A 23,193-nucleotide genomic window follows, 5' to 3' on the forward strand; every position below is an offset into this window, starting at 1 on the left:
GGGCCTTGAGGAAGGCGTTGGGTTTCATCAGATACAATGAGGGCACTTGCAACCCAATTGTTTCTGTGAGTGCGCGTGCACACACACACACACAGACACACACAGTTGTCCTAAGAACAAGAACACAAATGATCACGCTATGCTTTTTCTGCAGAATGTTAAGACAGTCGTCAGTGTTAAAATGCCCATCGCTACTGCTGGTCTCCACTGTCTTTAGGTCATCTTACTCCTCTCTCTGTCTCTAGGCCAACTTGGCAGCAGGATCACCTCCTTGGCAGCAATCTGAGTTTCTGTCAAGATGAACAGATGTCCTATTTCGGAGTATCCCGGGGGGCAGGGGTAGTCTGGGGAGGAAGAGCCACGGCTCCAGGGAGGGCGGGACTCTGGTGTGGGAGCCCTGCGTGGCTCGCGGCCACATCACCCACTCTGCTTAGCTGTGCTTCTCAGCGCAGGGGACCCTTCGGCCCTCGGAAACGACTTCTCCCGTGTGGAAATGGCATTATCTTCACCCACTGGACTTCAAAGAGAGAAAGCAGCCAGTATCCTGGGAAGCTAATCCGATTTATTTGGTTCTATCTTTCCCCTGGGACAGGGCGTAAAGAAGATATTTATGTATCTACATCTCACTAGGCCTGGTTTAGCCATGGAGGGAGATGAGCTTTTAGAGCTGAAAGCCATACACACTCCCACGCACGCCCGCTTGCTAACACCATGTCGCAGCTTGATCCGGCCCAGGGAGGCAGAGATTTGGGGGGCCCCACCACAGATCGGCTGTGCTCTGCACGGTGGAAAGGTTTGGCTCATAACCTTCAAAGAGCTCAAGAGATGGTTCAGTTGAAATTCAGTTTTCTCATCTATAAAATGGGGCCAGAAATACCTGACAGGCCTAGATGGCTTAAAAGAGGCCTACGAAAGAATGTTGTAAATGGCAATAAACCGGATTAACAACATGAATATCACTGTGTATTTCTTGTGTGTGCATGTGTGTGCGTCTGTGGGGCGGGGGTGGAATGCAGGATCAGAGGCTGTCGACTTACTCACAGTCAGCCTGGGGAACATTTTACTCTGAGTCATGCCTTCTGCATGTATCTGATGACCTTAGGAAAATTGCTTAACTTACCTAAACCTCTGTTTACTCATCTGTAATAGAACCCATTTCATAGAGTAGACTAAATGAGATTTTATGTATGTAGAAAATGTTGCATATATAATAAGCACTCAATAAATGTTCACTACCAATATTTTTATTTTGAATTAGGTACTTTCTTGTCAAGCCTAAGCGTGGACTTGGTCCATCAGACCTCTGGAAAGAAGTAGGCAGATTTACCTCATGTGCCGGCTGGCCGTGTATCTGTAAGTGGGACTCCACGGGAGCCTCCCCATCTGGGGAGATGGATTTGTACCAGTCCCTGTCTACCCCGAACCCTCACAACCAAAGAGCATAAAGCCAGATTGGGATCTGGCCGGCAAGTGTGGCTGTGGCCACGGAGACAAGCAAGCTAACTGGCTCTGATTTTCTGCAGAAAGCATACTGTACTCAGCTCTTTTGGATGCCGGAGTTCTCTGTAGCCTTGGGCAAAAAACCTAAATTTTTAGCATGTTGGTTACTACATGTGTCAAATATGAATTATGTGAAACTGCAGGTCTGTTTCGAGAATCAGTTGAGATGCCACATGTCCGTGACTCTCAATCTTTAGACTCATTTGGGATGAGGCCCAGGAATTTGAAAATTTTTTTTAAGATTTTATTTATTTGAGAGAGAGAGAGAGAGATCACAGAGGCAGAGGGAGAGGGAGAAGCAGACTCCCCGCTGAGCAGAGAGCCCGATGCGGGGCTGGATCCCAGGACCCTGGGATGATGACCTGAGCCAAAGGCAGCCGCTTAACCGACTGAGCCACCTAGGTACCCCAAGACTTTGAACTTCCAACAAGTACCCAGGTGATGCTGATGTTACTGGTCCCCCTACCCTGACATATGTGCTTTGAGAACTCTCGGCACATTTGAGAGAATTAAAAACGTGTGCTACATTAATGTTCCGTATACATCAATGGAGCTTATCAGTTATGTATTGTTTCAAGGAAATGGACATAAAATTTTGATTCAGAGTTAGGGGGCCCTTACTGGACGTATGAAAGAGATATTCTAGGACCCCCAAAGAGGTACCTAAGGGATTTTCAATCCCCAGAAAAACCTAAAGACATCAGATCAGACTCCTAATACAGTAAAGAACACCTCACCCAAGCTGGATGTGTGTGCTTCTGCTGTTGCCCACATTTTCGGGAATGGGCTCCCCAGAAGCAGAGCTTTGGACGGAAAAGAGCAGGGCCTGGGAGCTATTTGCTGGGAAGGGATGAGTGAATGGCTGTGGCCAAGAGCTCTGGCAGTATTCAAGGCAGCTGAGGAAGTGGCCCTCACAAGCTTCCTGGGAACTGAACTGATTTTCTTTCCTGGGCGAAGTCAGGAGCCGGACACAGACCAGACTTCCATCCCCGACCTCCAGAGAGCCAAGCCCCAGGCCTGCATCAGGGGCCTGGGCTTATCAGCAGTAGGAGAATGGCAGTCCGGCCCAGTCCCACTCGGGAGAGGCGGGGACTTGAGCGGGGACAAAGGCCTCTCCGTCCCAAGCAACAGACATTCAAGAAAGAAAGTGAAACTAATAGGGGGTGAGAAACCTTTGGGGTTTCCCCCCAGGCCTCCTTCGGTATTCACTCAATCCCGAGTGGCCAGGTGGCAACAGCTTCTCTTAGGCCCAGCTCTCTGGAACATTTCAGTCTCTCCACCGTGGCTGAGAGGGAACCCTGTTCTAGTGACTTCTAAAGGGCACGAAGGGAGGCCGGCATGTTTCCAATTAGCCTTCTGGCCTCCACACCCCGGCAGAGTTTATTTGTCTTGCTCTGTGCGCCACTCCTCTGGCCCTCGCTCCAGCTGCAGGCCCCTTTCAGGCTTGGCTTTGGGTTTCTCTCTGCCCGAGGGGGAGCCCCTGGAAGAAAACTTTCTCATCTAGATCTGCACTTCACTCTCTCTCTCTCTCTCTCTGTCTGCATTTTGTGGTCGGCCTCACTTTATTTTATTAAGGAACTTAGAAGTTTAGAAGAGGCCCATGTGAAAGTCGGTTTCTGAGACCCTTTATCACCATCTTTTCACGGCCAGGCCTTTGCTTCTGAGCAGCCCCGTCTGTGGCTTCTGCTGTTCCTGGTCCGCCTCGCCTCCCTTCGCCATTCTTCTGTCGACTCCCCAGCTGGGTTAACCACCCTCCACTCCATCCCTGCAGCCCTTGGGTCCTATCCTCTGAGTAAGAAGACTGGCCTGAAAGCAGTTCCATACTCTTGTACAATCCCAGGGCTGGGATTAATTTGCAGTGTCCACTAAGACCAGGGTAGATCTTTCAGGCCAGCTATATTAAAGCACACCAACTGGCTGGAGGGAAATCTTTTTCTGAAAGGTTTTCAGGGCACTAGATAACTGTGTCCATCACTCTGGGGCACCTGCAGATGGCCTGTCTTAAATACCACCTGTGGATACCATCTATGTTTCTCTCATTCAAGATGGGCCCATTTTTACATTTTTCTGGCTGAACATAACACGTATTATTTCAGAAACTCAGAAGAATTCAAGGCCATGGGTGTGTGTTTGAGAAACAGTTCAAGGCCTACTATATTCTTATTTAATTTTTTTTTTTTACCTTTTGAGGTATAATTGACAAATGAAATTGTAAGGTATTTAAAGCATGCACCATGATGATTTGAAATATGTATATCAAGGTCTACTTTCTTATGTTTATTCATGGAAACAACTAGCATTTCTATCAAGATTAGGAGACACAGAAGACTCTGTTTCTTCTTTTTTTCCCATAAGACTCTATTTCTTGAAATCATGGACAAATGTATCCAAGGAACCCTTCCTATCAATGGCATTTGGGTAAAGTGGCCATTCCTTCCTTCTTTCACGCATGCATTCTGCAAATATTCACTGAAGAAGACACTGAGGATTTAAAGGTAAGATGTAGCCATTGCCTTCAAGAAGCTTCTAGTCTACTGCAATGGCGACAGGTATATGGAAAGAGTACAGTAAAATATGCACATGCTATGCTGTTGCTCATTTACATTTGTGGATTTTCTAAAAGGTGGAAGAAGAGGGGAACATGTGTATGCACACGTGTGCAACTTGTATGAATACATAGGCCTCTACAGTCGTTCAAACCCAACCTACTGGCCATGCTGTGGTGTGAAAAACATTAAACACAAGAAAGGGAAATTGACCAAGCAGGCTTCATTTTCCTAAGGCATGCTGTGAATGTGTACGAAAGTCAACATCAGTAGATAACCATCGGATGTGATATTCCTTGCAAAGACAAGCAATTTGATATTTCACGGTGTTGATAACAAAGGTGGGTCAGGCCTTGGGGATGGAACACTGATTGTATAATAAGCTGGGACTTTTAGCAAGGCCTGGTTCTTTTCACCAGCTGAATTTCCTTCTCTTTCTGGAAGGCCACCCACCCAGTCATACATCAGAGTCAAAGAATCATTGAAACTTGGAGTTGGAAGAGAGGTTGGCATGAAAGAATGGTTGAGAGTGAGTGTTCTGTTGAATTGGACTATGTCTGCAGCCAAGCAAAGGGCTTAGACTCAAAGAATCAATGTCATTCACTGCCCTCTTTTAGACAATGGAGTCTGGTTGGTTGGATATGTCCTCTCAGCTTTTAGTCTCAACCCTCAGTTCCCCTCAAGCCTTTGAATGTAGAGAGTCTTAAGAGTCTAGAAGAGACAGCACATTTCTCTGCCTCTGGGGTATTTTCTACCACTTTTTTTTTTTTTTTTTTTTTTTTGCGTTTTATAATAATGGGGCTTTCTAACATATAGAATCTCCGGGAAGAAGACCAAGATGGGTCAGGGCAAGGAGATGGCCAAGCCACTGGACTGCCCATCTGAAAAGGGAGGGCCACTCAGACTCGCTGGGAAACATCACCGTGCCAAGGTGAGCCTTGCTTACCTCTGAAATATTGATCCGGCCCTCCTGGAAGGAGCAAGTGGTGGGGTCGTGAGTGCAGAGGTTCCGGTATTTGCACCAATGGCAGCGGAAGGCGCTGTTGACACAAGACAGGCACCTGCAAGGATGGAGATAGTAAGAGGCAAAGAGAAGGGAGCACACAGGGAAGGTAAGGGTGCCAGGTAGCCCATGTGTCATGATGGAAGTCGGTTATCCTAGTCTCTCTCTCAGGAGAGCTGATTATTTACATTTCCAGGAATTTTGCAAGTGGTTGGCATCATGTTTATAGCTTGGAATCAGCCACGGACAGAGTATTTACACCATAGAAATTGGCAAATGCTACATACTAGGGTTTTTTTCCTTGATTGCTGGTAGTTAAATATTTACCAGCACCCCACCACTAATAAGAGAATAGCTTGGAAGACATAAGACAGAAAAGCACGGGGATAGAAATTGGGCAGATAGGATTCCAGGCTTGCCACTGCCACTGGGGTCACCTTGAGTAAGTCACTTCACTTTCTGCATTGGAAGTTCTTCATCAGTCTGTAATAAAACTTTCCCGTCTGCTCCACAGGGCTGTTGAGCATCAAACAAGATAATGTGTAGGAAATGGTTTTGAAAGGTACAATGTTAAATGTGAGTGTTATTTTCAAGTGCTTAAATTGCCTGTTATTTCAAGCTTTTAAGTCACATTTGAGTGTCAACAACTAGTTCAACCACCTGTGTTTCTGGGCTTTGGGGGAGTTAACAATATTAAATGGCAATTTTGTCTCACTCTCCAAGTAGCCAGGCATAAGCAGTAATATGTGTGTGGCTCATGCATTTCTTGCCAGGGTAAGCGCTTCTTTCCCTCTAGTTTTACCTGGGGGCTGTGTGTGACCAGACCATTAAAATGCCAGAGCCCCTAATCTAGCCTTTGACAACTAGACCAACCTGGAAGGGACACAGCCGGCTCTGCGATCTGGCGCCATCTGGTGGTCATTCTCTTTACATTTAGGTGGATGGGTCTCCATCCAGGGTGTGACTGGCTAATTTGCCACCCTGTTTTGGGTGCATTAGCACATCTACACCTCATCTTGCCCATGCTGATCAGTCTTATCCCCTTCCAGATATGCCCAAAATGATTGTTTCTGAGCTTAGGCCAGACTGACTGGTTCTTGCTAATATCTTATGATTCAGCAAGTAAATAATGAAAATGGACCAAGAATGATGAGATGGGGTTCTAAGCCTGGCTTTTCCACTGGCTAATTTTGTGACCTTCGCTGCAGCACTTATCCCCTGTGGGCCTCAGTTTACCATATTAAAAGCAGGGGATTGAACTTGATTCTGTGACTTTTTGCTATGGATGCCAGGAGTGGAGTAGGGGTAAGATAGTGTTTAGAAATAAAATGGAATCTTTGCTGTCAAGGAGATCTGTTTTTTTTTTTTTTTTTTGGGCTAAAACTTGCTGCCTGTGACTGCATTTCTGTTGCCATAGCAATGCAAAGTGGTGACATCACACCGAACTGCCATGGAGATGAGGATGTTCTCACAAACAATGAATTCTATCACCACTGTGTTGGAGTTTAGAAGGAGGTTGGGAGTTTCTTTCTCCAAGATGCTTGCATTTTCCCCAACAGGGTTAGCTGGGATTGGGACGCCGTGGTTAGTGGGCAATTTTGTTTATTTCAGCTTCTGCACTTACTGCCCTGCCCCCGCCCCAGGCCCTTTTTACCACTTGTCCTGTCTTTCTCGACACATCTATTGACATCCCAATGGGGCTCAACTGTGTCTCCTTTCTTAACTACTTCGGAGATCCTACAGTTCCAGCAGCTGATTCCCGTCATAAAAATCAAGATCAGAGGAGGGGAGGCTCGGGAGGACTGACTCATTTGTCTCTTTTAATGGCTAAAGATTCCTTTCAGGGATAGCTGCAAACAGACCCTCTCCCCATGTGGATTGCTGAGCCCATCTTGTCCATAGCCTGGACCCTATAGACATGATGCCTTGGAGTTATGCAGACCTCAGAGTATTCCTGTCTTAAGAATTGGGAAGGATGGGTCCATAGACTGTCCCCAGTGATTGCTCCCTCTGGTGTGCAGTTGTTGCTTGATCTCTCTCCTTGTGGAATGTTCATGGTCACTGGTCCAGTGGCCTTTATGTGGCCCTATTACAGAGACCTATTTCCCTCTTTCTAAACCAGGCGGTATAGAGTTCCCAGTTTGTATGGAAGGAGTCTCAGTTTCTCTTCCAGCGAAGATAGAAACTAAATATGGGTCTCTATTCCTGCCCAGCTGTAGAAGTTCTTAGCTTGTGGGCACCAGTGGTAAGTGTCCCACTGCTGGAGATGGCTGATGAGGTCAGCTGGGCTCTACTCAAGCCCCTCTAGAGGCCGCCGGTTTCCCCCTCCTCTTTAAAAAGTCAAAGGCTGGGTCTGGATCACAGTGGAGTGAAAGTCTCCTCTCCCCCTCCCAGCCTGGGGCCCTTATGGCATGTCCTCCTCTCGGGTAGCTGTGTGCATAGCTGCCTTACCTCCGAGTCCCTCTCCGCTTGCTCATGGAGGATGTGTCTAAACTCCATTCACTGTCTATCTCTACGTTCAAAGCCACCACCAACTGGTCCAAAATGGAGAACTTTTCTTATGGTCCTTGGACCACGACCTTCGTCTTCATGTCAAACTTTCTTTTTACCGTCTTAGCTTGAGAATTGGGGGTAGGGTTGTAGGGGGGTCAGGCAAGGGAGTCTGGATAAGATCAGAGGCTGTGGACAGTGAATGCCATTCTGTTTAATATAACTGAATAAACTGAACAGAACTGAAAAGGAACATTTATGGAGAGCTTACTCTGTCCCAGACAGTGTGCCAGGTCCCGTGGGGAGACTGAGAGGTGAAACCAACATGGCTGGAGCTTAGAGAACCCCCCACACCCGTATCCAGGCCCCGGAATGCTTACAGTTGGTGGGCACTGCAGTTGTAGAACTTGAACTCGGTGCTGACAAATATCTTCCCTGTCTCCTTGGATCTCAGCTGCAGCTCTAGCCCAAACCAGTCTGGGGGAAAAAAAGGAGAGGGTAACAACCTGGGCGCCCAGTGGAGAATCTGAGGGTAATCCATGAAGCCACTCCAGGGCTCTCTTGGGGCACAGATGGTAGATGAAAACTGCCTGAGAGTCCCTTTGGTCCTGCTGAGACACCCGTCACTGGGTGTCTCCCAGCCACCCCCACTCCCCCTTTTAGGGGAAACGGAATGAATCACATCCCACAGAAACCCTTGCTTTGGTCAGGCATGTTCAGTTACTGAAAGACTTTCAGAAATACTAGGCCAGAAGCCCTCAAACCCCCAGTTCCATGGAGAGACCACTGAAAATCACTGGCTGGAGCCACTGATATTCCTTGAAGGGAAGGGAAGTCTGGAAAAACTCTCTGCACATGGTGAAGACTTAACCCAAGTTGGAGCAAGGGATTTCCTTCTTTCTGAATTTTGCTCTGGGGCATGACAAGGAGCTTTCAAACTCAAACAAGTTACATAAGCCCACGTTAACATCTGCGATATGAAGGCTCGGGCAGGCAACTTTGGTGCTGGTACTCGCCACCCCATCCCCTGCGCCCTCTACTTGCTACCCCTTCCACTGTGTACTCTACTCTTGACCATTCTGGTAGGGCAGCCCCTGGCATGTGACTTTCATGGCGCTCACTTCTTACCTTGATCCAGAGGGATGACAGGGACATCCTTGGGCCCTGGTGAGATGCAGATGACCTGGCTCCCAGACACCTGTCCCTCCACCTCGGTCAGGTTCCCAAAGGCACAGGAGATGCCCACAGACAGGTCAGGAGCATCACTCACAACCAGGCTGAGCTGTGGGAGGAGCAAAGAGGCTCAGGAGCAAAAAACGATGCCATAGGAAGAATCCTAAGGGCTCCGGAGACCAGAGCTCCAGGCCTGGCCCTGCTGTGGCCTGCTTGCGGACTAATGTCCCCTGAGCTCATCTCTAAGGAAGGACATTGGTCTAGTGATCTTCTGGCTTTGACAATTACAAGAGTGCAGAGTCAGTGGGTCTTTATTAATATCACTGCGCATTTATTTTTCAGTCTTGGCCAGCATCAGAAAGGACTGGGTGAGGGGGCCTAGAGGGAAAGGTACCAAAATCCACCTCAGACCTCGTCATTCTGACATGAAACCATGACCCTGGAAAGCAAATCACGAGCTGAGCCCTTTGCAAACAAGCCTTAACACTGGCTTACCGATCTCGAGGTCGACCAGGTTGGCGGGAGACAGCGAGCTCCTCACCCTGGCTATGATTCAGGCGCTGCTTATCAGGATGCCAAGTGTCCTAGGGTTTCTGCCTCTCTGTCCTCCCAACCCCAGGCGCCCTGCTTGCTGACAGCCCCCCTCCAGTAGGGCAGTGGCTTCACAAGGAGCTGTGGGGACCAGAGAAAGCAAGGACCGTGGACACCAACGGCTCGGATGATGTCTGCTGCTGCCTATGGATTCCAATGATCTAGGCCAGCACTTTCCGGCTTTTTCAAGTTTGCATACCGTCCTTTGAATGGTAAAAAATACCACTGACGGCCAGAAATGAGTTTGTTCGCAATGACCACAATAGAACATCTAAGTGATATTTGACACAATAGGTAAAAAATGCCCCTGGCTTCCTCTAGCAACAGGGGGTGACCATAAGGGTTCATGGCAACAATACCCGCCCCCCCCAGAGCCTTCAAGTTGGGAGCCACAGTGTAGGTAGGTCTCCCACAACACCTGGCTGTATTTATTTGCAGAGGTTTCTCACTCACAATGAGTGTCACCTAGCCTCTCCAAACATTTGTTTGCTGCTGAATCCCTGCCCCAGTTTCGTTTCCATGGGGCCAAGAGACTTAGGTACAAACTCCCCTATTTGTTCCCTCGGCTCCGTGGGAGCCAAAACCTCCTGGTGGGGGTGAATGAACAGAAATCTTGGAAGGTTCATTAACTAATTAACATCCGTAAATGCTCACAAAACCTTCAGAATGAAATAATCGTGCAGGACCTAAGGACATGAAATATTTGGGGTTGTACCTCAACAGGTGGTTAAGGGTTGTTTTATTCTCTTTAATATTCTCTTCAAGTACATACCGACTGTTACTTAAGCCTCAGTCTCTTTGTCTCTGTCTGTCTCTCCTCTCTCTCCCTCTCTCTCTCTCTCTCTCTCACACACACACACACACACACACACACAAAGGCAACTCTAAGGTCTGTGTGAAAAACCGCATCAGATAGAGGAATGTAAATAGAGCATATAACAAACAATGTGTTATTTAGTATCGGATTGCACTATGTTGTAAATGTTTGTTACTAAATGCAGAATCTAGATTTACAAAACAGATCAATGGGTAATGAGTTTGCAGGGAATACAGAGAATGACTGTGCCCTTTACAATAGGAGCTACCATAGGTTTTGTATAAACACAGTTTCCTTGGAGCATTTAAAGTGTGATCCAGTGACAGATACACGTGCAAGTGTTGAAGGAACACGCGCACACCACGTGTGTGCTCTGTGCTCCCCACCAGCCCCCGGGATACGTTTCTTACCTGCCGGCTGTGTTCAGACACTGAGATGCTGCTGGGATGCACCTCGAGGCTCATGCACTGGCTGATGCTGGCCGCAAATCGATTAGGTTCCCAGGCCCTCTGGCACTTGTCCCTGCGGGAGCACCTGCCACAGACACAGATGCACAAGAGGTCAGGCCTCTGAGACCCATCTGTTTGGCTCCACTGTCCCCTGGAGGTGGGGGGGGTTAAGAGGGGTTTGCTGCTCTGAGGCTCTTGGCTTGTCTTCTCATTACACTTTTCACTTACCCCAGAGGGCTTCGGTGACTCCCAGATGGTCCTGATCACAGGTAAACACAGACTAAGAGGGAGGTGGATTAACCCCCAATATGAGAGGTACAGTTTAGACATAAAGAATAGCTCCTGGGGGCGCCTGGGTGGCTCAGTCGGTTAAGCGTCTGCCTTCGGCTCAGGTCATGATCTCAGGGTCCTGGGATCGAGCCCCGCATGGGGCTTCCTGCTCAGCCAGGAGCCTGCTTCTCCCTCTCCTCCCTGCTCCTGCTCTCTGTCGCTATATCTGTCTCTCTTTCAAGTAAATAAATAAAATCTTAAAAAAAAAAAAAAAAAGAACCTCCGACTCTTGATTTTGGCTCAGGTCATGATCTCAAGGTCCTGGGATGGAGCCCTGGGTGGGGCTCCGTGCTCAGCAGGGAGTCTGCTTGAGATTCTCTCTCTCTTTCTCCCTTTGCCCCTCTCCCTGCTCCCTTGCTCTCACGATCACTCTCTCAAATAAATAAATAACTCTTTTAAAAAAAAGAAAATGGCTTTTAGACCTTATAATAATAATATTAATGATGATGACTATTAATGTTATTATTCTACTCCAAAAAGATGTCAGACGCGGGACAGGTCTTCACCGTGTGGGACAGCGTGCATGTGATCTTGTGGCTGGACTCATGGCTCTCTGAAGGCAGGGGCCATGTTTTATTCATTGAGATATTCTCCCTGTCACATGCTATATTTTAAATAAGTATTTGCGGTGTGAAATAATGCCTGGAGACAAAGAGGCAGCCCAGGAGGGGCAGCCAGGGCTGCCTCCGTCAGAAAGCCGTGTGGCCGTCTCTCCCAACAGCTTCATCTCTGCCCGGGCGGCAGGTGGGCATGGTGACGCCTGCATGCAAGAGCATCTTCTCGCCACCTGTGTCACATGGGAACACACTCCAGGGCTGGTGCTTCTCCAGACCAACTAGCCCCTGACATACCACAAGATGCCACAATCAGGCAGTGATTCCTACCCAAAGTCCCCCCGCCCCTCCCCTCTTCCTTTCCAGGCACATAATGGATCTAAATATGAATGCTGTCAAAGAAAAGAATTATTGAGGTTTAAGTGAATCCTTAAGATAGCTCTAAAGTGAGCTCTTGACTGGAGCCTTTATCTCATTGACTCGCTGAAATGGCTCTTTTTTATCATACTATTTATGGCAACAGCCCTAACAGAGATAAATAGCCTCGGAGACACTGACACACTTGCAGGAACAAGGCAAACAGAAGAGACAGGAGGGTTTCAAATCCCCCCGGACCCAGAGCCTCTTCAGCAATCTCCCTGTGGCCCTGCCTCCAGTCCAGCGTGTGGGCCCGGGAACTGCAAGTGGGCCCGTCAACGCCTTCCCGTTACCGAGGCAGGCCCCTGGGGGCGGGTGCGAGGGCATGGCAGGAGGGCTGCTGACCACCAGAAGGACCTAAGAGGAGAAAGCTCTGGGTGGAAAGAGGAAGAAGTTCGTTCCTAAGTGCTCTTGGCAGGCAGAGTGGCTGGAAGGAGAGGTGTGCCCCATAGGTGGGAGGGCTTCCCTGCCACAGGTAGGGAGTTCAGAGGACAGAGGAAATCGGAGACCATCCTGATGGCACAGCCCACCCAGACAGGAGGATGACAGGGGTGGTGTGGGGCCACCGGGAGACTCGAGCACTGGGATAGGTTAATAGGCTCAAGCACAAGCCGGGGAACACGGTTGTCCTTGCTGTTGAATTAATGACAATCCCCCATCTGTAAGGGGTGTTCCACCTGTGAGAAGAGCCACTGGCTCAGAGGCTGGGAGGGCAGGGCAGGGAGCAGGAGAGTGGGGGGTGTGGCTGGGCATGCGCACTGCACAAGGAGAGGGCAGGTAGCCTGGGACACTTTGCACGGAGTGGGGGCAGCCGTCAGGGTCCTGGGAGGAAGAAATCCTCCTGATGAGAGATTCAGCTGGCTGGCCCATCAGCCGCACCGAGGGGAAACACATGGCTGTCCACCTCTGCGATTCCTGGGCCATCCGCATCTTGTCTGACCGAAACGGCGACTCACTGCCTTGGTTCTGGCAAGAACATTTTCTGCAAAACTTCTTGAGGAGAGTCTCTTACCTCCAAACCCAAGCAGGGAACCCAGTAGTTGTGGGCTCAAATCCAGTCCAGATTTTGTATCTGTGAGGCGCCTGCTTCCCTCCCTCCCTCCCTAGCCCTTGCAACACCTGCTGCAGAGGCTGGAAGCCAAGAGCTATTGTGCAGGACCCTAAACTCTGGCCCCCCGCCCCCTCCGCCTCCACCCCAAACCCGGCACATTTCATGGAGATGCGCTGCTGGCTGGCACTGAGCCACGGAGCTTCCAACTCCACTGGGGAACAGAATTCCCAGCCAGGTCCCGCCTTTGGGTTTTCACCCTCTTCTCTCCCTCCGCGGCCCTTCAAATTAGGAAGTTTAAGTGTGATTTTGCATTTCTATTGAGCTGGTATTCAATGGCCAGGATGTATCTGAATAGGGGTGTGAGGCTAGTTAGAATGAAATGCAGACTTCTTAAAATCATGAATTAATGAGGCCAGAAGGGTCCTCCCAAAGGTTCAGAGTTCATAATAATTATTTTGATTTGTATAGCCTATTCTGGGCTTCCTTATTTCCAAAGCATTTATTATTTCATTTAATCCTCACAGTGTACCTGCGAGGTAGGCATTAGCCTTATTCAGCGCTGGGGAAGTGGAGGCCCAGAGTTGTCAATGACCATCCAGGGTCACACAGCAGCTCACTGGAGTCCAGATGCACACCCTCCACCCGCCCCCCCAACAGTGCGCTACCATCTGCATGCTGGTGGCAGGATGCACTGAGGAGGTTCTGAGCAAACCTAGAGAATTCTACAGCTTCCCTGGTGAGTTCTTCTGGTACCACCACCCTTCCCAGTGTTGACAAGGTGCAGACGTGGGAGCAGCCGGGAGGGCAGAATTTAGAAGTGAAATGAGAGGCAAAGGCACGACACTGGGAAAGAAGGACCCCTGCCCGCCTGTGGGCTCTCTTCCTGCTCTCCAACCTAGATGAGAATTATTGGAAATTCCCCTTGCCCTGGAAACCACGGTCACATCCTCATCAACAGTCCCAGGAAAGCACCTGGTCATCTGCATTCCAGGCCTATTTTCAGAACGATCCCCAACTTACATATTGTGCAGGGCACACCAGCCACAGTGAGGGTCCCCCGAGCTCAGACATTCCCCACAGGTCGTGTACTGCTCACAGGATTCCACGGGGACCCTGGTGATCTGGCAGAGAGATGAAAGAGAGCACAGTTAGATCAGGGAGTGATGACTGGCTGATGTGTGTTCACACTCACCTACACCTACCTGCAGTTACCCTGTCACCGCCCCTAAAGAGGTGACACTGGGCGGGGGGGGGGGGGCAGGAGTCAATGGCCTCTCTCACTTGTTTGCCTGGTGCAATGGGGGTACAGCTAAGGGAATGTGTTTCTGGGGTGGCTGGCCCAAGGCCGCTTCTTGCCTTCACCAGGGGCAGAAGCAAATCTTCCTATCTCTATCTGCCCACCACTCAAGTCCTTTTGAGAGCTGGCCATGTTCATGAAAATGGTTAACTCCGTTGAAAGCCTATTGAGTGCCACCAACTTGTCTCTGAAGGGCTTTCAGCTGGGCTTGGGCTGAGACATCCTGCCCACACAGAAAACATTTAAAAAGGGAGAGGAGAAACTATTCCTATCCAATAATATTCATCGTATGGCACAGTCTCTTTACGTCCAACCAAACATACCACCTGAATCCAATTATCCCATTCTCTGATGTCTGCATTCATTTTTTTCTAGTAAATCTAACATCCTTTGAAAAGTCTGGCTAAATGGGAACATCCACAGAGATGAGCTGCCTGTCTGAGTCCGTCTTGCTGGGGAAAGTGGGAATTTACAGATCAAGTCCCTGCCCCCCACCCCAAGGATGCAGCCCCAGCGAACTCCTGCCAGTTGCCCCGTGGGGCCCTGCAGGGCCTTGAGATGGGCCTGTTTGGACCCGACACCACCACCTGTCCAGCGTGTGATGTTCAGGCCAGGTAAGGGGGTCAGAAGATTGAAGTCTTCCATTTGCGATACTAGATACTGCGGCGGGTTGGAGCCGGAGGCTGCTGGGCTGCAAAACCATTTGCTGGGCTGCGGCTGGGCTCTCCTTTGTCAGGGCAGAGAGGTCCCCCACCCACCGGATGTGTGATCGCAAGTACAAACCCACAACCCAGGGTCCAGCCACATGGTGTCCTGCCTCCCGCCAGAGCAACAAAGGATCTGCCCGAGACACTTTCACAGCATCCTCCTGAGAGGCTTCGGAGTTTAACATGCTTATCTAGCAAATCTTTATCAGATGTCACCACAGCGAGGCTCCAGTGCTATGTGAGAGGGAAATACCAGCCATCAGGACACAGAGCCTGCCCCGCAGAGCTCAGAGTCCAGGGGGAGTTGGTAACTGCAATGCTGGAGCTCCTCGCCTGGGACAGGCGTGAACTTGGAGGAGGGGTGCCCAGGACAAGCTGTCGGGGAAGCGGCCGCTGGATGCTGGAGAAAGCGTGAGTCAGGGTAGGAGAGAGCTGCTGCAGAGACACGGAAGGGCACGGCATGCTCAGTGATTATCACAAGCCAAAGTCATCATGGACAAGTTCAGCAGAACTCAAGGGTGTAGCCTGGCTGGGGCGGGGTGAGATGTCAGGGCACGTACTCCCGGGCCAGACGATGAAAGGTCTCGTGCACCAGCTCCAGGAGGCTCCCTTTCTTTGTTGGGTGCTCCTCGTTCTTACCGCATCCTAACACCTAATATTCGTATCACAAGGCTTTCCTATAAGTGGGTGGACATGATCAGCTTTAAACAGCCCTAGCCTCCTTTTAATAACAAAAATAGGAAACGCAGGAAGGATAATAGTCAAATCTTGCAATTCAGTTGAAGAAACTGGTACTGTGAGTGGAGGCTGGTCTGAAATAGCTTCTATATACTAGACCTGAGGGTGTGAGTCCCGTATGGCCTGACGGGCTGATATAATAGCTCAAGGGGCTAATTTGCTCCTGGGCTGCATAAACAGACAGGGTGTCAGGGTGGAGAGAGGACACCCCACACTGGGGAGTGCCCAAGAGTGGTGTTATTCAACCAGAGGTCCTTCCCAGAAGAGTGGTCAGGATGGGCTGGGATCCAGATGCAGCATCTGAGGTGTAGCTGATGGACCTGGGATGTTTATTTAGATCCAAAAAGATGAGTCTTGAGGTGGTTTTCCAATGTTTGAAGGGCAGCAATGTGGCCAAAACAGGACTCATGGGTGAAAAGTTTCAGGAAAGCCCAAACTAGGAAGGTCAAAGTTGTCCAATAACATTCAGCCCTCGCTTCTGCAAGGAACTCCCATCACTGGGATTTGAAAGCAGAGTCAACGTGACAGGTGTCTGGAAGGCTGTGAGAGGGATTTCTGCCCTCAGAGGGAGGCCGCATTTGTCCTTCACATTCTGGCCTTTGGGAATCTATTTCCCACAGTTTACCTAACTCCTCCTTGAGACTGTTCACGATTTCTGCCCTGAACAATTTGGTACAGTTAAAAGAGACCATCCAGGGCCACCAGGGTGGCTCAGTCGGTTAAGTGTCCGACTCTTGATTCTGGCCCAGGTCATGATCTCAGGGTCCCGAGATCGAGCCCTGCATCAGGCTCTGCGATGGGCATGGAGCCTGCTTGAGATTCCCTCCCTCTCCCTCTGCCCCTCCCCCACCATGCACACACACACACACACACACACACACACTCTCTCTCTCTCTCTCTCTCTCTCAAATAAATAAATAAATCTTTAAAATACATACATACATACATACATACATACATACATACATAAAAGCGACCACCCAGCCATTGCCACTGGCCACCGGCATCATCACATCGCCTTAAGAAGTAACCCTTGACCTCTGACTCATGGCCTGTGATCCCTCCAAGCAGCGTCTTTCTGAAAGCCTGCCTCTCCAGGGCCTGGAACTCTCAGCCCTCCAGGATCTCTGTGACCCCACGGCCCAGGGAGCTTCCGCCGGCCCCCTCCAACCCGCCCTCTGAGGCCTGAGCGCCACTGCAGCCCAGGGCCCAGCCTTCTTTTCTTGGGTTTCGAGCTCCATGTGAGTGATGTCTGCATCTGGCTGGAAATTAAAACAACTGTCTGCATTGCATTCGGCCTGTCTGTCAAAACACAGCCCGGCTCTCAGCAGCTGGGGAAGGCGGCCCTGAATGGGAGCAGTGTCTCCAGCAACAAAGCCCACTTTCACGCCAAGTGCCACGGAGATAGTGAGAACCCTGTTCTTCTCCAAACATGAAACCAATAGCACAACTATTTTTCCTGTTTCCTGGGCCCTCCTGGTGGGAATTTCTCTCTCTCTCTCTCTTTTTTTTTTAAGGCACTGAGTTGAAGAGCAAAGTGAAACAGGAAACTTCTGGGGTGGGGGTGGTTCTAAAACCTTAATGATTCTCTCCTCCGAGATCTACTAGCCAGGCACAAACCAGAGGCAAGAAATGTCACCGGGACTGGGAGGAGACCCTCCACGTCAGATGTTTCTGTGGGTTCTCTGTCTTTTCTATATTCCTGTGTTTCCATATTCATTCATCAGCCCAGATTCATTGATCACATCCTACATATAGAGAGGGGCCAGTGCTAGGCACTTCAGGGGAATGAAAGCAACTGCACATTAAAACATAGCCATCAACTTCAAGTTGCAAACAGACCCGCAAGGAAAAGACAAGAGAGTGATGTGTGCTCTAAGGCACTGCAAGAGAGCTGAGGGGATTCGGAGCAAAGAGAAAATACTTTTATGTCTGCTGTGTCCAAAGCGACAGCCACTAGCTCGTGTGCTTATAAGCACCTGAAATGTGGCAGGTTCAAACTGAGATGCGCTCTAAGGACACAAGACGCCCTGGGTTTTGAAGATTTTGTATGGAAAAAAAAATGTAAACGATCATATTAATGCTTTTTTTATTGACACATGTTAAAAATGAAATTTTTTCAGATACTGGGTTAAATAAAATCTATTATTAATTCTACTTCTTTCCTCTGACTTCTAGTTTTCTAGCTGCTAGAAAAGTTGCAAGTATACACGGAGCTTGCATTTGCGGCTTGCGCTTTGTTTCTCTGGGCCAGTGCTGCTCTAGATGGGAGTCCCAAGCAGGTTCTGTGAGAAAACAAGGCAGGGGCCTGGGTCTTGAAGGGTGAATCATTGACACAGATGGAGAGCGCTCCAGGTGGAAAGAGTCACCGCACGAAGGGGAGAGCAGAGTTTCTTCAGCAAACCTTGCGTGAGAGTGAGGGAGCGGTGGGTATAAACCTGGAGAGGCAGGTTTGGCTTAGGCTGGGAAGGACAGGGAAGACCACGGGACTGGGGACGTATGAAGTGGCTTCGCTCTCCAGACTGCCACTGCGTGGCCAGAAGAATGTCCTCCAGAAAGAGGGGGCCCAGGAGCTCTCAAGGAGCAACGGCTCTCCATGCATGGTCTGGACCCAGCACTGTTGGCATGACCTGTGAGCTTACGAGACAAGAAAACCCAGAGCCCACTGAGTCAGAAACTCTGGGATGGGGCCTGAGCGATAGTTCTAACAAGCTCTCCAGCTATTCTTAGGACCGAAAGATTGGGAACCACCGATGCAGATAACCTCACTCCTTGGGAGAGTCTTTTTAAATGTCAGGTCCCCAGGCCAGGAAGAAATGGAATAAAACTTGGCTTTGGGGCTATGGAAGGAACGAGACTGCTTTAGGGGAGCAGGAGAAGGGGGCATTCTGGGGACTGCTTTATGTCCAGGGAGAAATTGGCCGTGATAACTCTGAGTCTATGGAGGCCCTAACGGACCAAGTTCGAATCTCGGAAATCTGGAGGCTTCATCCGGCATCCCCAGTGACAGGCGGGCACCTGCTCTGGGACTGGGTGGGGTGGGGCAGGACGGGGTAGGGATGGGAGTGGTCTCAAGAAGCTCAAGAAGGAGCTCGAGCTTTCTCCTGTAGAGCATCCACTGAGTCAAGGCGGCACTTTGTCAGGGCTGACTCAGAGTTTAATGGGACATTCTGTGACGCTTTAATTAGTGTTTGTTTATTATGATTGCATTTTAATTATGCCTGAGGCTCCCCCACCCCCTTGGCTGAGTGCTGGGATCCAAGGGTAGCGAGGCTGGGAAATGAGCGTAGCAATGAGAAGCCTACCAGTCAGAGGACGCCCTTCTCCTGACCCCTCCACCGCCTTCTCTCCGGGACCATAGAGCTGCTCCGGACAGATTCCACCCTCACGCTCCACATTCTTTTCTGCTTGATCTTAGGTCTTGTAATTATACCTCTAATGAATATAACTGTCTTATTAAGTCATTTACTTAAGAAATGCTCTTAATTAAAGGTGACTCACACTGTGTTCTTGGCTCCTCTGGCCTTGGGGCCCTGCATCTCTAGTGGCTTCCTTGGCCTGATTCAGCAGGATTGGAGCTCTATGTGGGAAGGGATCAGGGGGGCTGTTCAGAGTTTAGGGTGGTTCCCCTTACTCTCCCTCTTCTTAGCACAACACGTAGCCCACAGGGTGGGAGGCTCTGCACGGCCAGGGACATGACATCAGATTATTATTGGCTATGGCGGCAAGTCACTGAGGCAATGGCTGGGACCAGCCTCATTCCTCCAGATCTTGAAGAACATGGCAGACTGTTGGGGTTTGGACCACCCGCGGTAAGGCCAGGAAGGCCCCTGAGGCCCTGGACAGTGAGTACCTCAGGTACAAACACATCACCACTCTTCAGAGTCATCCAGTGGTAGGCAGAGGACCCAGAGCTCTTTGCCAAGTGGGCTTGGGCACAGAGACTCAATGCCACGTCTCTGCCGCCCTGTGTGGACACCTGAAAGGAGCTACGTGGTTCTGAGAACCCAGATAGGTCTACTGGAGAAAAATCTGAGGTGAAGCAGCAGAACACATAGGCTTCTGACAATGGACTGTGCCTGGGTCCCCCAGTCCTTAAACATTTACTGAGCATTTATGTTGTGCTACACTCTGGGGCTATATTCTCTGCCTTCCTGGAGTTCTTGGTTTGTTTGAGGACAAAACCAAGGAAACAGATAATCTCAACACAATGGGATAGATGTCACAAAAGAGGTAGAATCAAGAGACAGTCAAGGCTCAAAGGACACAGAGCAGAGGTTCGCCTCGGGGGAGCATGGCGCTCAGTGTTCCCGAGGCTCTGTGGGATTCCCCTGCCATCGTGCAAGAGAGAGACGCAGAGACCAGGAAGCAATCAGGGAAAGCTGCTCTCCAGGCTGCCGGGCCCCTCAGAGAATGAGCATTTAATGCCCTGCTTCCCCGCTGGAATCTGCCGCCCCCCCCCGCCAGATGGTACACCTGTCCCCACACGTGTCCCCGGCCTCCTGACACAAGGAAAGAAACAGAGGCCTTCTCAGTGGCCAGGAGCCAGGTGGCACACACAGCCTGGCTGGGGGCAGGCAGTTGGTCCGATCAACAGCCTCCTGGTCCTCGGGGCCTGGGGCAAAGCACACAGCAGCTGAAGCCCAACTGTCTCCCTGAGCCTTGCTCCTTCCCTTTGTACCTTCTTTAAGTGGTCCCACCAGCTGGCCCCCTCTCCCCTTCCAGTGAGGAAGGTCTCAGACCCACTTTCTCCTTTTGCTCCAATTCAAGCCTGTTTTCCAGCAAAGTGCTGACGCTCTTGTTCATCCATGGCGGAGGGCAGGCTGAAGAGAGCTGCGGCCAGGCCTGGCACGCAGACAGCCATCGTGGCACTGACACCATGTACCAGGGGAGAGTTTGAGCTTTTCCGAGTGCTTTCACACACTTTATCTCCTTTGACCTGCACAACTCCCCAGGGAGGAAGACAGGGCGGCCACTGTTAGGTATTATGATTTCCATTTGATCCACTAGGAAAGAGAGGTCCCCAAAGGGCTGGCTTAGCCCCGGCTCCATCTCAGAGTGAGTGGCAAAGTGGCTCCTCCATGGCCCATGCTGGTGACATACTGTAAGGGAGCTTCCGGAGGATGAGGACGGACAGGAGGTTCAGGGGACAGTTTCAGTAGACAAGGTTTGAGGTGAGCCCAGAGCCAGGTTCAGGAGGCAGGAAGGAATCTGAGGGCAGGTAAGCCTTTTGCTTCTCTATCCCCACAGTTCTGTGTAGCTTGCTGGCACCCAGTAGTTGTTCATGGGGCGATGGATAGGTGGGTGGAGTCTCTCTTCACAGGCTTTCCCCAAATCCCGTCAGCCCCGTGGTAACGGGTACAATCAGCCTCGAGAGGCCCGAGGGCTTGGGGCTCTGCCCTTCCCTTCACACCTGATGTGGCCAGGGTTCAGAGTCCTCACCGGGAAAGGGACACAGGCAGCTGATCGGAGAGGCCTAGCCCAGTGCCCAGCCCAAGCCCCAGTGGACCCTCCAGGGACAGGACAGGCTGCACCAGCTCCTGACATGCTTCGTGCTACATCGCCTATGGTTCAGCAAGTTTCCATGGGAAAAGCCAGCTTCTCCCTCATGCCCTTTCAGGCAAAGAGCTAACTGTCTACTGGATGCCTGAAGCCGCATCTTCATCTAAACCTCTCTGCTGGGAGTGGGAGGGGCCAGAGGTATGGGGCAGCAATGAGATCCCCTCCTTGGATCTGCTCCCCAAGGACAGAGGGGTGAGGAGGCGATAGGGCCTGAGGTCTCCTGCTCCTGGCTGGCTCCACCCTGCTCTGGGGTGAACAGTTGGCTGAGCTTGGGGAACAGCATGAGGCAGCAGGAATAATAATAATGATAGCTTTCTACCTACTGCATGCCAGGCACATGGTGTATATTATCTCATTTAATCCTGTGCCAACTTCGCAGGCAAGGTATTCTTAGGCTCGCTTTACTTATTAGAAAACAGTCGCAGGTAGCATAACCCACCCAAGGTCACATGTCTTGCAGGTGTGGCAGGCACCGACCTGGAGTCCAGGTTTGTTTGACTCCTGGGCTGAGGGGGTAAGGTGGAGACAGGCCGCCCTGGAGATGGAAGGCCCCCTCCCTTGAGGCTGCCGCAAGGGCTGGCTGCCGGGGCTGCCCTTCTTTCTCCTGGAAATCAGGCACGGGCTGCAGTGCGTAGGCATGCTCTCGGACACTGCAGTCACAGGCCTAGGATGGTTTGACTTCAGATTTTTCGGCTTTAAGATGGCGTGAAAGCGATACGCATGCAGCAGAAACCGTACTTTGAATTCTGAATCTGGATCCTTTCCCAGGCTAGCAGGACGTGGCACTGGGTGGTGGTGGCAGTGACCACAGCCACGTGATCCCAGGGGTGAACCACCCGCAGACTTAACACCATTCTGTGCCCACACAACCATGCTGTTTTTCACTTTCGGTACAGTATTCAATCCATTACGTGAGCCAGGCAGCACTTTTTTTTTTTTTTTTAAAGATTTTATTTATTTATTTGAGACAGAGAGAATGAGAGAGACAGCGAGCACATGAGAGGGGGGAGGGTCAGAGGGAGAAGCAGGCTCCCTGCTGAGCAGGGAGCCCGATGCGGGACTCGATCCCGGGACTCCAGGATCATGACCTGAGCCGAAGGCAGTCGCTTAACCAACTGAGCCACCCAGGCGCCCAATAAAATATTTTTTTAAAAAAAGTTTGGGGCACCTGAGTGGCTCAGTTTGTTGAGCCTCTGCTTTCAGCTCAAGTCCTGATCTCAGGGTCCTGGCAGGGAGCCCGCTTCTCCCCCCCCCTCTGCCCCTTCCCCCCTGCCCCCTTACCCCCCTATCCCCACTCATGCTCTCTTTCTCAAATAAATAAAATATATATATATTTTTTAAAGATTTTATTTATTTATTTGACAGAGAGAATGAGAGACAGAGAGCATGAGAGGGAGGAAGGTCAGAGGGAGAAGCAGACTCCCTGCCGAGCAGGGAGCCCGATGCGGGACTCGATCCCGGGACTCCAGGATCATGACCTGAGCCGAAGGCAGTCGCTTAACCAACTGAGCCACCCAGGTGCCCCAGGCAGCACTTTTTTATCAAATAGGCTTTGTGTTCGATGATTTTGGCCCAACTGTAGGCTGACGTTTAGTGTTTTGAGCATGTTTAAGGTAGGCTAGGCTCAACTATGATGTTCGGTAGGCCAGGTGTATGAAATGCATTCCAACTTACGATGGGTTTATGGGGACGTCACCCTATCCTAAGTCCAGGAAGATCTGTACTATCACCCATCTGACTGCTGCATGCCTCTTAGCTCATTTTACTCTCCTGTTCACTAGCAACGATTCAGATGGTGAATCCAGAACTAGACGCAACAAAAGGGGTGATGTCAGAGTGCCGAGAGGGAGAGAGGCTGGTGAAGGTGGAAGAGCCCCTACTCGGTTCTTTTTCAAGCTGGCCAGGACCCAGACCAATAACAGGAGAGGCTCTGAGCAGGTTGCACAGTTCCCATCCCGAGCCTCCCAG

The 23,193-nt window shown here is 50.4% G+C and overlaps 1 protein-coding gene across 2 annotated transcripts in view; it reads right to left on the reverse strand.

Moving 5' to 3' along the window:
- Window positions 1–23,193, reverse strand: part of PLXNA2 (plexin A2) — a 181,210-nt gene that overhangs the window by 59,242 nt on the left and 98,775 nt on the right. Inside the window, exons 4-9 of one of the 2 annotated variants that reach the window (XM_044916354.1) lie at window positions 13,942–14,042; window positions 10,531–10,654; window positions 8,661–8,821; window positions 8,386–8,404; window positions 7,920–7,999; window positions 4,993–5,107 (exon numbers count right to left, since the gene is read on the reverse strand). In XM_044916354.1, the coding sequence (XP_044772289.1) occupies window positions 4,993–5,107; window positions 7,920–7,999; window positions 8,386–8,404; window positions 8,661–8,821; window positions 10,531–10,654; window positions 13,942–14,042 (600 nt within the window). Of the gene's footprint in view, window positions 1–4,992; window positions 5,108–7,919; window positions 8,017–8,385; window positions 8,405–8,660; window positions 8,822–10,530; window positions 10,655–13,941; window positions 14,043–23,193 lie in introns of both variants that reach the window. The other variant, XM_021682521.2, reaches the window with a different exon arrangement.

The sequence above is a fragment of the Neomonachus schauinslandi genome, chromosome 6, assembly GCF_002201575.2.
Source record: "Neomonachus schauinslandi chromosome 6, ASM220157v2, whole genome shotgun sequence".
NCBI lineage: Eukaryota > Metazoa > Chordata > Mammalia > Carnivora > Phocidae > Neomonachus > Neomonachus schauinslandi.